General features: G+C 40.0%; 1 protein-coding gene and 1 long non-coding RNA gene across 2 annotated transcripts; one reads left to right on the top strand and one right to left on the bottom strand.

Moving 5' to 3' along the window:
• Positions 1 to 1,220: 1,220 nt before the first annotated feature.
• Positions 1,221 to 5,463, top strand: LOC104428599. Its single transcript, XR_005548601.1, has 5 exons — positions 1,221 to 1,849; positions 3,295 to 3,366; positions 3,522 to 3,621; positions 3,715 to 3,841; positions 4,769 to 5,463. It is a non-coding gene; the product is annotated as an uncharacterized LOC104428599 (long non-coding RNA).
• A 1,242-nt stretch (positions 5,464 to 6,705) lies between these two features.
• Positions 6,706 to 9,760, bottom strand: LOC104429949 (G-type lectin S-receptor-like serine/threonine-protein kinase At2g19130). The gene has a single exon (XM_039316608.1). It carries the CDS (start codon positions 9,486 to 9,488, stop codon positions 6,993 to 6,995), a length of 2,496 nt encoding a protein of 831 aa, XP_039172542.1. The 5' UTR covers positions 9,489 to 9,760; the 3' UTR covers positions 6,706 to 6,992.
• Positions 9,761 to 16,083: the final 6,323 nt, after the last annotated feature.

Below are 16,083 nucleotides of genomic sequence, written 5' to 3'. Positions count from 1 at the left end.
GATCTTATATATATAGGAAACCATGAGACAATGATCCAAGAATTCAAAGAAGAAATGATGAAATCATTTGAGATGACAGACTTGGGCTTGATGCATTACTTCCTTGGCATCGAGATCAACCAAAATGAAGGAGTTTTTATCTCGCAAAAGAAATATACCATGAACCTCCTGAAGAAATTCAAGATGAACTATTGCAAAGTAGTTTCAACTCCGCTCATGACAAATGAGAAACTATTGAAGGAAGATGGAGTAGAAAAAGTCGATGCCTCTCTCTACAAAAGTCCGATTGGCAGTTTGTTATATCTCACTGCTACACGACCGGATATTATGTATGTAACAAGTCTACTATCACGATTCATGTAAAGTCTGAGTCAAATACACTTTGGAGCTACCAAGAGAATTCTCAGATATTTACAAGGAACTATAGATTACAGCATTCGGTATTGCCCAAGTGCTAACTCCAAGCTCATTGACTACACTGATAGCGATTGGGCTGATTCAACTAATGATAGGAAAAGTACAACTGGCTATGCATTCACTTTGGGTTCTGGAATATTCTCATGGGCATTCAAAAAACAAGACTCGGTGGCACAGTCTACTGCAGAAGCTGAATACATCGCAGCTACTACAACTACTAGTCAAGCAATATGGCTTCGAAGAATTATAGAAGACATTGGAGAAACACAGATGGAATTAACTCCGATACTTTGCGACAATAAGTCCGTAATCAAATATCGACATCAAATATCAAAGAATCCAGTATTCCATGAAAGAACAAAACATATCGACATCAAATATCACTTCATACGAGAGTCGCAAAATAACAAAGAGATTGAGCTGAAATATTGCAAAACCGAGGAACAAGTAGCGGACATCTTCACTAAAGCACTACCGCTAACCAAGTTCGAGACATTGCGGGAAATGCTTGGAGTAACACGAAATTGGATCAAGGAGGAATGTTAAATTATTGAGCCAATTTCTAGAAACTTATTGAAATATTTGAGCTAGAAAATACAAGAAAATCATAGAAGAATCTATGGAATTATCTCAGCAAATGGCAAAGATATTTGCCTTAAAAAAGCCTATTTTTCTAGAAAAAAATTGTAAAAGAAACTCCTAGAATATGGGCTAAGTCGGTGGAGTGTTCCTATAAATAGGGAAAGAGGGGGGGAGTGGAGAAAATATTGGGTGGTCCGGGACCTCCACGTCAGCATGGTCCCGGACCACTCACGCGGCGCCACGTGGAAGTGTGGGCCCTTGCTGTCTCTCCTCCTCTTCTCTCCCACGTCGTTCCAATTCAAACCAACGCGCGGGCATTCTCTCTCTCTCCTCTCTCTCCTCTCTCTCACTCTATCCCTTCTTTCCTGACCCGACGACTCTCTCCCAAATAGCGCTCGCTCTCCGACGACGACGGCCGCGCTCTCTCCGACGACGGCAACGCTCCCTGCCGACGACGGCCTGTCTCTCTACTCGCCGGCCTCTTCGCTCTCCGACGACGGCCGCCCTCTCTTCGACGACGGCGACGCTCCCTCCCGACGACGGCCGTGCTCTCTTCGACGACGGCGACGCTCCCTCCTGACGACGGCCTCTCTCTCTACTCCACGGCCTCTTCGCTCTCCGACGACGGCGACTCTCCCTGCCGACTACGGCCCCTCTCTCTACTCGACGGCCTCCTCCTCCTGACCTCTTTCTTCCCGAATCGCGCTCTCTCCTGACGCTGGGCCTTCTCCGACGAGGACCGCGCTCTCTCCGCTATGGTCAAAGCCGTCTCTCCCGAGAAGCCCTAGATCTGCGACGACAATCCCCGCTTCACTTCCTACAGGGCCGACGAGGTCCTTGGTCGGAACTGGTGAGTTGGTCCCTCTCGTGTCGATTTGATTCGTGGGGCTTTTCCCGGCCGCCTCTGTTTTGGTCGGTCTAGCGGGTAGTGGAAATGGAGAGGGTTTCTGGGCTCTGCTCTTCTTTTGTTTTGCTGTATAGGGGTATTCCTGGGATCTATCTGTCGGATGAAGGAGAGCTTGTTGTTTCGAAGTTTGAGATATGTTGTAAAGGAGCGATTTTTCCGGCTGCCTCTGTTTTGGTCGTTCTAGTGGGTAGTGGAAATGGAGAGGATTTCTGGGCTCTGATCTTCTTTGTCTTACTGTTTGGGGTAGTCCTGGGATCTATCTGAAGAATGAAGGAGAGCTTGTTGCTTTGATGTTTGAGATTTGTTGTAAAGGAGCGACTTTTCGCGGAGGGTACGTGTTGACTCGTTTGGTATGTGAGAGAATTTGAAGGATAGAAGGAATACGAGGGAAGAGATGTTGATTGGTGTACCAGAGAGCGTGAAAATAGGGAGGTTTTATTGGTACATCATCAGTAATAATTTCAATTTGGGGTGTGGCCTTGTAATATAGATATAGCGTATTTAATAGGCAGACCAATCAGAATACAGGATTACATTTCGCTTGTAGGACTCGAGGAAAGCTTTTCCGCAGTTACAAGCGAATTCATCATAACTACTCAGCAGTCAGCACATATCCTGTCACGTGAATATGTATCTATTTTTAGGGTGAATTGAATCAGCGATGCCCAACTTGTCCTTCTTTTCTCAGTTTTTACATGCAGCATCAAGAGGAAACTTTCTTTATGACGTTTTCTTCATCAGTATTTTGTTCTCTCTGGAGTAGAACATACTTTGATTTGCGATTGCTGTGTGTATATGGTTTTTGTTTTCTTGTGGCAACATTTTCAATTGTTGCCGTGACATGAAATGAAATTGGAGGAAGAGGATGAAGCGCTTACTAAATCAATAGTATTCCATATCAGTTATTTAATTTCACAGCATTTTGCATCACTAACAGCCAAATTTTCTATTAATTAATAATATTACTTAAGAGTCTTTGTGACAAATGTATTCTGGTTGTAACTTCTGCAGAAATAGATCTTAGGTTCACATTGCTGTATTAAGGAGTGCTACAAGACCAGGAAGATCTTTGTTTCTGTATGTGTTTGCCTCTCTGTACTTGGGCTAACATTTTAGTCGACGGTCATGGGTATTGAGTACACTAAGGATTGCGGTTGTGTCGAAGAATCTATACTTTGGTAAATGTGTTGATGCTAAGTGGCAACTGGGCAGGTTGAGTTGTGATAAACTGCTTATGATGTTAAATTAACAAATTGATCTTTGTTTTCTTGTGATAGGAAGCAAGACGCATGGCTTTTCTATTCATCTGGTTTAATTATGTTGTGCTGCTGATGCTTCCTGACCCTTTGCTATTGATTAAATAAGGTTTTGTCTTTTCTTCTTGTCAGCTCAATAAGCTTAGTGACACACAATGCCAGCCGGAGTCACAGTTGAAGTTCATCATAGAGGCCTGGCAACAGGTTTTATTACTTAATTCAACTTAAATATAATTTGTGATTTTCAGTTTGGAATGTAAATACGGCTGTTATATAGGTTAAAATCTGATGGAGTGTTTTTGATTTATTATCCCGACTTGCTTCGTGAAACTAAATTAGGCTTCTTTGATGTTTGCGAGATAGTTGAGTGTAGGCGAGTGCTCAAGTGGACATATGCATATGGTTATTATCTACCAGAATATGATCATGCTAAGAAACAATTTTTTGAGTATTTGCAAGGTTTGTATTGGAGAGTAGGATTGTGGATAGACAATGGCCATGCATATCCTTCTTGTTTTCCTATTTACTTACATGAAATGGTTTCTTTACCAGGTGAGGCAGAGTTCGGATTGGAAAGGCTTCATTAGTGTGCAGAGAAGGAACTTCACCAGTTCCTTAGTGATGAGAATCCTTCTAGTAACTTTAATGACTTCCGCACCAAGTTAGCTGGACTTACTAGGTATCTTCTTGTCAGATTCAATTTTCATAATTAGTCGAGTAAAATATGTCTGGTACAAATTATAATTGTGTACAGTCAATTTTATTTAGACTTGAGTCCCTAGATATCCATCTATGAAATGGGAAATAGTTAGGCTACGATTAAAAAAAAAGTGTCTCGTAAAGGAGGGGGGATAGGCATTCTGTCATATAGGCGAATGCCTGCCCATTTTTATTCTGAATAGCACATGAAAATACTAATATTGGAATTGGTGATTACATTCCTTTCGCAAAAAAATGTGCTTTATTGTTCCTGGAGAGAGCATGATATGTACCAATGAGCAGCTTCTTCCTGATAAATTAGTGTATGTAATATTCCTGCGGAATCTTCTTTTTGGCTTCTTATATTATGTAAAAAAGTTCTGGTGAAGCTCATGACTCATCCTGAGCATAGCATTCCTATTTCTAATCCTGCTCTTTATTGTCAAGCTTTCAAAGTTTACTTTATGGAATAATATTGACTTTGCAGTTTATTGTTAACTTAAAAGCTGATTCGAGCCAAAAGCATTCTCACTAGTTCTTTTGACTGGATTTTTATGCTAAAAAGATTGTTGATTCGAAAGTCAAACCTGGACAGTGGACTTACCAAGAATATGATTTTCCAGTGCATATGGCATTGGTTGGTTGTTATAAGGCTGTTGGACCGTTACTTGTTTATTTATTTAAGTTCATAGAGTATCCGTGGGAAACAATAATTCTTGGAGCTGTTTTTCCATCACAAACACATCTCTCCTTTTATTAAAAGATCGGTGGCCCTCTCTACTTCAGCTGCAATGTAGTTTACATAGACACTTTCTTAATAGCCTCTGTTGTGACTTCCAGAAGTAGCACCCATGTGTGCACATAGACATGCATTTTGACTTTCTTACATCTGTTTTTGTTGCTACAGTGTGACCAGAAACTACTTTGACAACCTCGTGAGAGCATTGGAGAATGGGCTATCAGATGTGAATTCCCATGGTGGTTGTAGCAGGGCAGCGAGCTCTAAGAATGGAGGGAGCAGCAAGGCAAGTAGAGGTGGTGGAAGGGGAAAAGGAACTACCAGCACTCGAGCTGGTTCCAGCTGAACCGACGTATGTTAATGTTAAATCTGCAACCACTTGCCAGATGTGCCAGCATTGCAAATGAGGGCAGTGACGGGAAAATTTACAAAGAAGGATGGTTTTCTCCAGAAACATGACTTTCATGGACAAGGAACCAGTTCAAGCGCATGGGCAGTGTCCTATAAAAGGATTATTGGTATGAATCGTTCAAGTTCCCAGTGACATATCAATTATTAGGAGGCTTAACTGTTGGTGTGGTGTGCTGACTGATTCAAGCACGAGCAGCAGCAGCTTTCGGCCTGTGTTTACTCTTGTTGTGTGTTGAGGGTGGTGGCCTATAATGCTGGCCCATGTATATACGCTGTAGGGTTTCATTGTCGGTATCGTACTAATTTGGCAAAGAAAAAGAAATAGTGACTGTCACCAAACATTTAATATTTCATCTATTTGCTGCTGGAAGAGGCAAATATACTCTGTTTGTCTTATATTTTGCATATTACTTTGTCTATTGGAGCTCATCTGATCCTTATTTTGAAAGGAATTACTTCGGAGTTTGTATTCTGTTGGATGCATGGGGGCGCTCTAACGGTTCGGAAAACCGAAAGGATGATTCTGCTTGTGTATGATGTGCTTCAAACAGAGAATTTTTCTGAAGTATAATTACAGTTCTCACATGAACGTGCACAATCAACACGAACACATGGGTTCAGTCATTTATTACATGAAAAAGCAATGCACGTTTAATGGGAACATGACACGTTTGTGGACAATAGCAATAGCTGCTTTGAATGTTGCGAAGCATAAAGAGCTATATATCTTAATTTTAATAGATTCCTGGTATTGATGGATGAGCTCAATTTGTTTAGTTTATTTGCAATATTCAAGTTGTGATTTGAAATTTTGATTTATATGAGTAAATATCTAATGCTTCGTTTGGTCAAATATATATGATATACACACCTAGATGAAATCATTCAACATATTCTATCTGAACTATGATCTATGGAGGGGCTCAAGAGGTGAATTCACTTCATGAAATTGACAGATGTGGCTGAGTTTTACAATATATCCTGTGTTCTGTATTCAAACTTGCGTCTATTTCACCTGATATGAGCTAGAAGATCTAATATCCTATGATGTGAGATTTGCAAGTTAATATGCAACTTTACGATGACATTGCTTTGCATTTAACACCAAAAACCATATGCTCATGGAGATTGTCAGGTTGCTGCAATATGGGCCTTCAAATTCCTTAAGTTGGTTAGGATAGGCATTGCAAACCAACTCTGATTAGTAGTTTCAATTGACTTTCCCTTTAATCACAAAAAATAAAAACATAAAAAGAGAATTCGAATGCCAAGCGGCGTAGGAATCTAACTATTTAGACCCCATGTATTCAAAATTTTCACAACATTTATGTCACTGTAGTAGCAAACCAATGCAATGATTTTATATAATGCCTCCTTCCCAATACCCTTTTGATGAGACTTCGATTTTGTTTCTTCTCGATTCATTTGGATCAGATTAAGAAGCCATGGGTGGAACATCTTTTAGCCTCTGAGGGAAATGGAACATCTTTTGCCCTCCGAGGGAAGAATGCCTCCTTCCCAATGCCCGTTCACCATCGCTCTCAAGTACTGGCATGAAGCCATTTTCTGAGTGTTGTGGATCAAAAACCTGGTGAGTGTTGACTAAAATCTGTTAAAAGCAGATAAAAGGTTTTCTGCACCCACATTGAGGAAACCCATGTTTGAAGACGTAGATCCCAATTCCAGTGCATAAATTATAAGAAAGTGGAGATGACAGTTTTTGATAATAATTACTAATGTCACATTGGATCTCATAAAGCGGACTAGATCATTATATAGAATGAAAGGTCTTTACGAATGGGTTGGCCTGGCACTTGTCCAAGCTTTGCTTTTATCCATATAACAAAAATAGCTAGGGGAAAAAGCCCCAAGAAAGCCAATCCCCAAATGCTGAGATTCCTACTCGACTACAGAAAAAGCGGAAGAGAACAATCTATCTAACTGAAGCACTTCTTGTACAGAGGCATTTATCTTATCATCCTCAAGACTCGGACTTCGTCGAAGATGAACTATTTGGGTTCTGCAAGGAAGCAGTTGAGGTATTACTCTTCGTCTGGGAATTCTGGTTCGATGACGATGACTCAGTGAAGAAAACTATATGCTCCTGATTACCAAGAAGCAGTTGAAGGGTTCTCGGTATCCTGGGCAGGTTCACATCCAACACCCCCTCGAGTATTTGAACAACCTTTCCCATCGATGGCCTGTGAGTTTCCTCATCTTGTACACACCAGCAAGCAACTCTGCATATCCTAGTTAACTCTTCAGTATGAGCGTTTGTCTCCAAGTTTGGGTCCAAAAGATCAAGCAGGTCACCTCCTTCAGCTATCTTACTAGCAGCCCATGTTGGGAAGAACTTAATGGCCCCATTTTCCGAAAGCTCTGAGTTCCTCCTTCCTGACACAAACTCAAAGAGCATCATTCCATAGCTATAAACATCAGCTTTTGCTGTTATGGCCACTCCAGAGATCCACTCCGGCGCAAGATACCCTCTTGTGCCTCTCATGGTCGTCAACACCCTGCTGAAATCTCGGCCAACAAGCTTTGCCAGGCCAAAATCTGCCACTTTTGGACAGAATTCAGCATCTAGAAGGATGTTCTCTGGCTTGATGTCGCAATGTATGATGCAGTCTCTACACTTCTCATGGAGATAAGCCAGACCTCGAGCCGTTCCCAAAGCAATTTGGTACCTCGTTTTCCAATCCAGGGTCTTCAAGTCCTTTCCATGAAAGAGGTGATAGTCTAAGGAACCATTTGGCATGAAATCGTAGACTAACAACCTTTTGTCACCCTCAGAGCAGAACCCACGGAGCCTAACAAGATTCACATGCTGGATGGTGCCGATTGTGCTTACTTCTGTTCGGAATTGCTTCTCTCCTTGGCTTATGCTTTCAAGCTTCTTGACTGCTATGTGACTTGAATCAGGTAATGTTCCCTTGAAAACTGAACCAAACCCGCCCCCACCCAACTTCTCTGAGAAATTCTTTGTTGCTACTTGCAAGTCCCGGTATGCAAAAGCTATCAGTGAACCCTCCACTGTCTTTGTTGTTACGGTTGCCCTTCTCCTCCATCTCCAAACACCAAACAAGACAATGGCTAATATCGCTACTGCGGAGCTAACAGACCCTGCAACTATCGCAATTACGTTGCTCTTCTTGCTTGGATCCTTGACATCAGAAGCAGCAAGCCGGAGATAGAAGCTTTTTCCACCAGTGTCACTTTGCGAGAGCTGTTGCGCATTGAAGAGATCCCCAATCCAGATTGAGCAGGCATTATCCTCGAAAGCATACGCCGTGCAAGAGCACTTGCTCAAACAAGCATCTCCGCATTCCGTATCGCTCCCGACATCTAAAGATTGGGTTACATTAGGCAATTTCATGTTAGACCTTAGCGAGAAACGGTCTCTCTTCGCATTTGAAGCATTTGCCGCACAATTTAAGTCTGAATTCCTCTTGCAACCGCCAGACCAATCGCTCAGATTCCAATCCCTCAGAGACGTGATGCTAAACCCAAGCAAGCAGCTGCAGAAATTGACGGTATTCTCGCTGCAAACACCGAAAGGCCCGCAAAGTCCGTACACCTCACATTGTTGCCGGGGCTGCGACCAGAACAAGTTCCACAACTGGGAAGAAGGCAACCAGGAATACTGCTTGATCTGCCCAGAAAAATCCATCACAAGCCTTGATGTGGTGTTGGCGGAGCTTTTGACTGAATAGGTGAAGTAGCTCTCGTTCTCATTGTCCACATATTTGAAATCGTAAATATAGTTCAATCTCATTTCAGGGATCAAAGAGAAAATTTTCGTCTGATTGTCCCACGCCCCACTAGTCCAGTAATTCTTAGACCTATTCCACCATATGTAGTACTCACCGTCACTGGACGGCTGGATACGGAGAGAGAACAAACCTGTCGAAGGGTCCTCGGCGTTCTTCCATGATGTCAAGATCTGACTCGTATTTTTGCGCTTGTCGATCCCTAATTTGGCACCGGGAAGCCACGTGTGCGTCGGGTAATCAAAGCTCTGCCACAGAGTCACGGAAGAATTCGGCGCCGCTTTGAGAGCGAAGTTGCCGTCGTCCTCAAGAACCGCCACCATGGAGCTCGATCCAGATGAAGAAGCAGTCAAATTCGTGGACCAAACGGGGACTTCGGAGTTGTTAACAATCACAAGATTGCCACCCCAGACCTTCAGTTCAGTGGAGTGCCTGTCAGTGATAGGGTTGTCTCGGTTGGCGACCCAGACGACGGTTTGCACGCTGATTTTGTTGTACCAGATGCCTATGTAGGAGTACGTGGAGTTACGCGGCGAGAAGAAGCCAAGCGTAAAGTGGCCACCCGAGGAGTTTAAGATTTGATCACCAGATATAGATCGATTCGCATCGAGCTTGTCTGTGCCAAGACAGAGGTGGGTGTACAGAGATGAGCAAAGCAAGAAAATTGGGAGTATGAACGACCACGGACTACTGTTTTTGCTATCCATGGTTGTACCGTATAGGGTTCGAGTGGACAGGTGTAGAAACAAAATTCACAAGGAAAAGTATATATACCCGTTTGTGCTCGGAGTGAGGGAGAGGTAAGAGACCTCAAATAAGAACGGGTCAATAAACGCGTAAAGTATCGTGTGGAAACTTCAACTGAGACTAGCGCATTGTCATCGAGTACGTAGATAGAAGCATCTAAGCAGGCATCATACCAGTGGACAAGGATGGGCATATCCCAGAGTGAAGAAGACGTTAGTGGTGCAACTTGGACATGTCCTCGTCATACGTTGGAATAACATGCAATGAATCTGAACACTCAAACTTGACATCGGACATTTGAATGATCAAGCAGGACTTAAAACATAGTTTTACCAGCATTAGTCAACAACAAAGGAACAAATCCAAGTGTCAAAGTCATTCATATATTTGAAAAGCTAGACCGATAAGATTTGATTTTCATGTAGCATTGTCCATTATTCTTGTGGTCCCTACTCTTGTCTAAGGTAGACTTGAGGTCAGTATCTTCAACAAAATGTGCTCGTTCCACGCATGCTGAGTTGACTTGTTCGTCGAGGGACTAAACTCTAGAGCGACGCGTTGATTCATTCCCCCAATTCATATATACGTAACATCATGGTTGCTGCCTTTACTGGAAAAACCTTATAGACTTTGTCCTGGCCATAGATGTTGGTGTGAAGAGACCTCTCTGGTTGGACTTGGAGCGATTGGTACTTGGCACTGTGTCCATTATAATTTTTTTTACTGTTTTATCAATTCCTATACATATGCCACTTTCTTTATGGGATTAGATTTACCGGTGGCCCTTATGTTTTTGCCAGAAAATCAAAATCCCCTCTACTCTTTTTAAAGCATCTCTCTACTATTTAAAAGTATGGAAAAAGCCACCAAAAACCTTAAATTATGACCATTGTGAAATATTTACCCCAAACTTTTTTTTTGTAATATAAAAAATCCTAACTTTTACCTACGTGACACATTTATCTCAAAATGTTGTAGTGTCACACATTTATTCCAAACTTTTTTTTATGACATAAAAAACCCCCAAACTTTTCTTTTGTGACACAAAATACCTAAAACATTTTTCTACGACACTAAATTTTGGGGTAGATGTGTGACTTGACTATAAGTCTTAGGTTTTTGGTGTTACAAAACAAAAGTTTAGGGTTTTGCTGTCACAAAAGTATAAGTTTGGGTTTTTGGTGTAATTTTTTTTTTTTGGGCAAATATATTACTACATGTGTACAAGTTTGGGATTTTTTATGTTAAAAAAATTGGAATAAATGTGTCACAATTAATAAAGTTTAAGATTTTTTTTTGTGGCTTTTTCCCTTAGAAGTATCACCATTAATCATTCCGTTATACTTTTTCCTCTTGCCATTCGATTTTTATGAACAAGATGCCAGCATACCTATTATGTGGTACTCTGCTCATATAATTATTTTAGGAAAAACAGATGCTAAATTAGGCAACATAAACATTAAAAAAAAAATGGGCACAATTACGAGAGAGCTCCATTATGACCCACCATTACCATGAGCTCCAACTCTATAGCGTTGGCCATGGCTATTCAAGCTCAAGCTCGTAAATGGCCATGGCCACGATGTCTATTTGAGTCAAAAAGCTTGAGCCATGGCTACTTGATCTTTGAGCTCGTGGCATTTCATATTTGCTCAAGTCATGAGCCATAGAGCTCACGACCCATAGCTACTCAATTGCTTGTCGTGAGTCGATACAAATAATAGTGTTTTTGCATTAGTATAGGCAATATATTTTGTGGGTTTTTGGTTTTTTTTTTTTTGGTAAGGTTGTGGGTTTTTGGTTTCATAAAATGAAGAACCTAAAAAGGAGAGAGAGAGAGAGAGTCTACATTTGGAGAAAGAAAGAAAAATCCCCAACAAATAAAATACAAATCCACGTTAGAAAATAGCTAATAGTGTTCCAACACAGGGGACGACCAATGGCACTTAAGTGCAAGAATGGTTTCGAATAAAAAGAAATGTAAAATCACCGAAAACTCTAAATTATATTTACTATAATATATTTATCCCAAACTTATTTTATGACACCAAAAACTCCAAATTCATACTTATTTTGCATATTTACTCTAATCTTATATAATGTGACACCTAAAACTTCAAATTTGTATGATGTGACATATTAACCCCAAAAAATTTGGTGTTATAGAAAAAAAATTTAGGGTAAATGTGTCATACGGGTATAAATTTAGAGTTTTTGTGTCACCAAAATGGTTTAGAATAAATGTACCACAGTCGACAAAATTTGGAGTTTTTGTGATTTTTTCCTTAAAAGAAATTAAAAGAATGCCTTTGATTGTTGAGCAAAAGTAGAGAGACCATTTATCAATGCCTTGATCTTTTAAATTATTGTGGAATCTAACTGATCAAACAATAAAATAGACAAAATAAGAAAATAAATTGAACACCAAATTTAAATGATTATGTTGATGTGACATATGTCCATAGGGAGAGCAAAAAAGAATTCCACTCTAGATCAAGCAATCCAATGAAAATTACAACCATACTCAAGTTACTCAAACACTCTCATGTTTTCCAACCTCCAATTATACTCAATAATTCACGCAGCATTTAGTCTTACAATTCCTCACGAAATGATCCCTCAATCTCAAAAAATGAATTAAATAAATCCTCACAAGATTTAATTGAGTCCAACACATAAGCTATTAATGTTATTCCATGAAGAATCCACTACCAAACCTCTAGTGCCAATTGGCCGTCACTAACAAATATAGAACTTCCCTTGACATTCCCCAAAAACTACACTTTAATATTTCTTCATAACCAACAAGCAATCCACAATTGTATATTTATATTTAGGGTAATTTCATAATAAATCATGAACCGATACACTTGTAATAAATTTATCTAAAACTTTGATATACTCATAACAAATTTAGCCTCCATTAATTTCCTTCAAATTTTGTCATCAAATTATTGAATTGAATGACATTTGGCAATTAATGTTATATCAGTTTGGGGTTTTACTCTCTATTTGTAAGGATGTGCTAGTTTAAGATTTTGTATGGTTAAAAATTTCTTTAAGGTGAATTTATCATAGGTGTACAAATTTGGATTTTTTATGGTCAAAAAATTTAAATTTTGGTAAATTTGTTATAAAAATGTCAATTTTGGATTTTTCAAGGTGTTACTCCGTATATAATATAGCCAAGTTGACCGATTGAAGAAGGAAACCCAGTCCAACTCCGATCTTTCTTGTTCGGTTGTTGTGTTGACCAACTCCCATGCGGAAATTGATTTTCGTAATCCACAAGTTCTGGCCTTTTGTTGGAGTTAGCGAATCGGCAGCTTAAGGTCCAAATCTGCACTTTGGACTCTGACGCCAAATATGAAATCTAGATTTCCATTACCGACGTCCAGAAATATTCGGCTTTAGGATTTTCCTTAATTGACCTAGTTTCTTACAATTCAATTAATCTCTAGTCGGATTTCTTTCACAAATTCAAATTCAAGATATAATTTTAACATAAATAATCATAGAGAGGGTTGATTTTTATAGAAGCACAACTAAATAAAGATTTAAGCAGATTACACCGTCTTTTTATTGCTAAAGGAAGTTAAGATATTATAATAGCACCTCTAACACCTGAGAAGGGAAAAATATCAAAAAAGTCATAAACCTATTGCATTGATACCAATTCAGTTCTAAATTTTTCAATTAGACCAATTCAATCCTAATTTTTTTTTACATTAGTATTAATTCAATCTATCAGCCCAATTTTGGCCGGTGTGCACATCAACATTGGCCGGATTAACTAAATTAATACTAATATGAAAAGGTTTGACATTAAATTGGTACCAATGTAATATATTTATGACTTTTTTTGGTGTTTTTCCCCACCTAAGAAGGATCAACGATAAGAGTAAAATAATTGCCGCAAGAAAAGTGAAACAACACATCATATCGAAAGTATTTAAAGAATTGTGTATAGGAGAAAGGAAAAGAAAAAGGTGTAATGGCTGTACCATATAGGGTTCGAGCGGACAGGTGTAGAAACAAGATTCACAAGGAAAAGTATATATACCCGTTTGTGCTCAGAACGAGGGCGAGGTAAGAGATCTCAAAGAAGAACGGGTCAAGGAATGCGCAAAGTCTTGTGTGGAAACTTCAAGTGAGACTAGCGCATTGTCATCGAGTATGTAGATAGAAGCATTTAAGCATGCATCATACCAGTGGACAAGGATTTGCATATCCCGGAGTGAAGAAGACGCTAGTGGTGCAACTTGGACATGTCCTTGTCATACACTAGAATAACATGCAATGAATCTAAGCAGTGAACAATCAAACTCGACATCAGACATTTGAGTGATCAAGCAGGATTTTAGTCAATAAGATAATAGTTTCCTTTTCTTTCTTCTTTTTTTTTTGGGGGATGAAAATCTCCGTCCTATCTAGCTAACGACTTCATAGAATAGTCCCCAGATTTCTCCAAATCATCATAAGAAAAATGAATGGGAGAATTGGGGGCTTGAGACATTGAGAGAGGATTGGAAGTCACACCTTGGTGGAATTTATAGATCTAATTTCTTCTCATCAATGCTCTTTTGCTTGATACCAACTAATTCATGAACCACATCTTTTTGATTACCCACCCCATGATCCACATTCAGAGAAGATTCACTTCTTACAAAACCTGTATGACGCAGCTCGCTATCAAAAAGATGAGGATCCTGGATGTTCAATTTCACTTCTATGTGTACCTTTATGCATGGCAGATAATTAAGGAGGATGGGGAACACGAGGGTGCCTCATGGAATACCTTAACCTCCCAAAAGAATAAGAGTCATCAGCCTCAGAATTCTGATAAAAATTGTCCAAAATATAGTGGACAAGAATAGTTACGAGACGAACTATGCCCCCACCCAACCTCACCAGCAAACCTCTCACTAAAATTCTCATGAAACTCAGGATCAAGCTTAGGATTCCTATTATCAGCATCTCCATCAACAAGATTCCTCTTGTGCCCTCTTATGTGAGGGAAATCTTCCATCTGAGGCTTTGACATCCCTCTTTTATTGCAACTCCTATAAGGCATATCCAGCTGCGATGAACTCTTTCATCTATTATGTTCTTTCTCCATGTCATGCCTCTCGTCTAGGGCCATGATAACCACCCTCTTGTTCTACGAGACTAAAGGTTGAGCTGCTTCCTGTCTCAAAGGGTCCCTTCTCCATGAAGTAGAAGGTTTCCCTCTTTCCATTGATATTGAACTATTCCAAGAAATGTTTGGCCTGCTGCCCATGTCAAATGTTGTATTGAAAGTAGAAGAATCAGAAGATGTTGGAGTAGTAATCCTTTTAACTATAATTTCACTATCTTCCCAATTACTTGTACCTACTTTCAAGATATGTTGCAAAAGATATTAGATGGAAGTATCTCTCTGAATGCTCAGCACCGCCATGCAATGCCCCTCCCCTTACCCTAGGCTATTCATGTTGTTTGAATATCTTTTTGTACTATAAAACAGCTTGACATATGTTTTACAGTGTAAAACATCTATGATAGCATCTAAGGCTTCAAAACACTTCAATCCATTGTAAAACATAGTAATACGATTCCATTTATGTCAAAAGCACAACCTTATTCTTGCTCTAAAATATTGAGCCTGGCCCAAGATTCTTCCCAATGTCAGCTGGAAAGGACACAATCTTTTGGGGAAACAAATCAACCTGAGCTTCTGTTTTAGCTGCAAGTGTCCCAGTTGGACCCAATGGTTGCGACACTATGGAGGCCCTGAAGCCAATTGATATTTAGATATTTGCCAAATCACGTCCATCTGCAGTGGCAAAGTTAGTGTAACCATGGTCACAATTTCTCCACTTCTCAAAGAAAAGATCCTCTTAGAGCTACTGGGGAGGTTAGTACTTTGCAATGGACAAGACTTCCTTGGCACGTTTGCGACATAGTACTTTGTCTTGATCTCTTTCTCTCGTTGCTCACGTTTATCATTTAGCATTTTCATCTTTGACCTCACCTCAGTGAAGTCATCTTCATCATGGGGGTTTATACTCCAAGTTGCTGAAAAATGCGCACGATACCTCTTTGATGAGGAGCATTGATATTTTCTTCATGAACATTGCTTTTAGGGAATTGCCAAAGAAAGAGTGGCAGATGAACGGACTATTTCAAGATTCCATTTCTTGAGTATTTATTGAGCCCGATCTGATTCATTCAGACTCAAATGTCCATTTGGGCAGTTTAGTAAATAATACAGCCTTTCCAGAACTAGTTCTTCTTGAGATTACTGCACTGTCAATATTAACCCATCTACAGTTGTCATCCAGCCCAAGCAGGGAAAGTGAACCAAGGATTGTTGATCGCCAACAATAAAAGGTTCCGGCCCACTCCCCCATTTCTTTCTCATTCGTGCAACATCAACCCCTGCTTGGCCCAAGGTATAGAGTTCCATGATGCAGGGCTTCCAATTGGAGAATTGATGGAAGCATCAAAATCTGAAGTCTCGTGTGGGCAGGAAACCAAATTTTGGACGCGTAAATTCCATTAGACTGGCTTTCA

This window comes from Eucalyptus grandis, chromosome 1, assembly GCF_016545825.1.
Source record: "Eucalyptus grandis isolate ANBG69807.140 chromosome 1, ASM1654582v1, whole genome shotgun sequence".
Lineage (NCBI taxonomy): Eukaryota > Viridiplantae > Streptophyta > Magnoliopsida > Myrtales > Myrtaceae > Eucalyptus > Eucalyptus grandis.
Note: the sequence above shows the minus strand (reverse complement) of the source record. Positions and strands in the feature narration are given on the sequence as shown.

Bases quoted from the DNA above. Each gene is read 5' to 3' on its own strand.
- LOC104429949 (XM_039316608.1), bottom strand. From the start codon at position 9,488: ATGGATAGCAAAAACAGTAGTCCGTGGTCGTTCATACTCCCAATTTTC.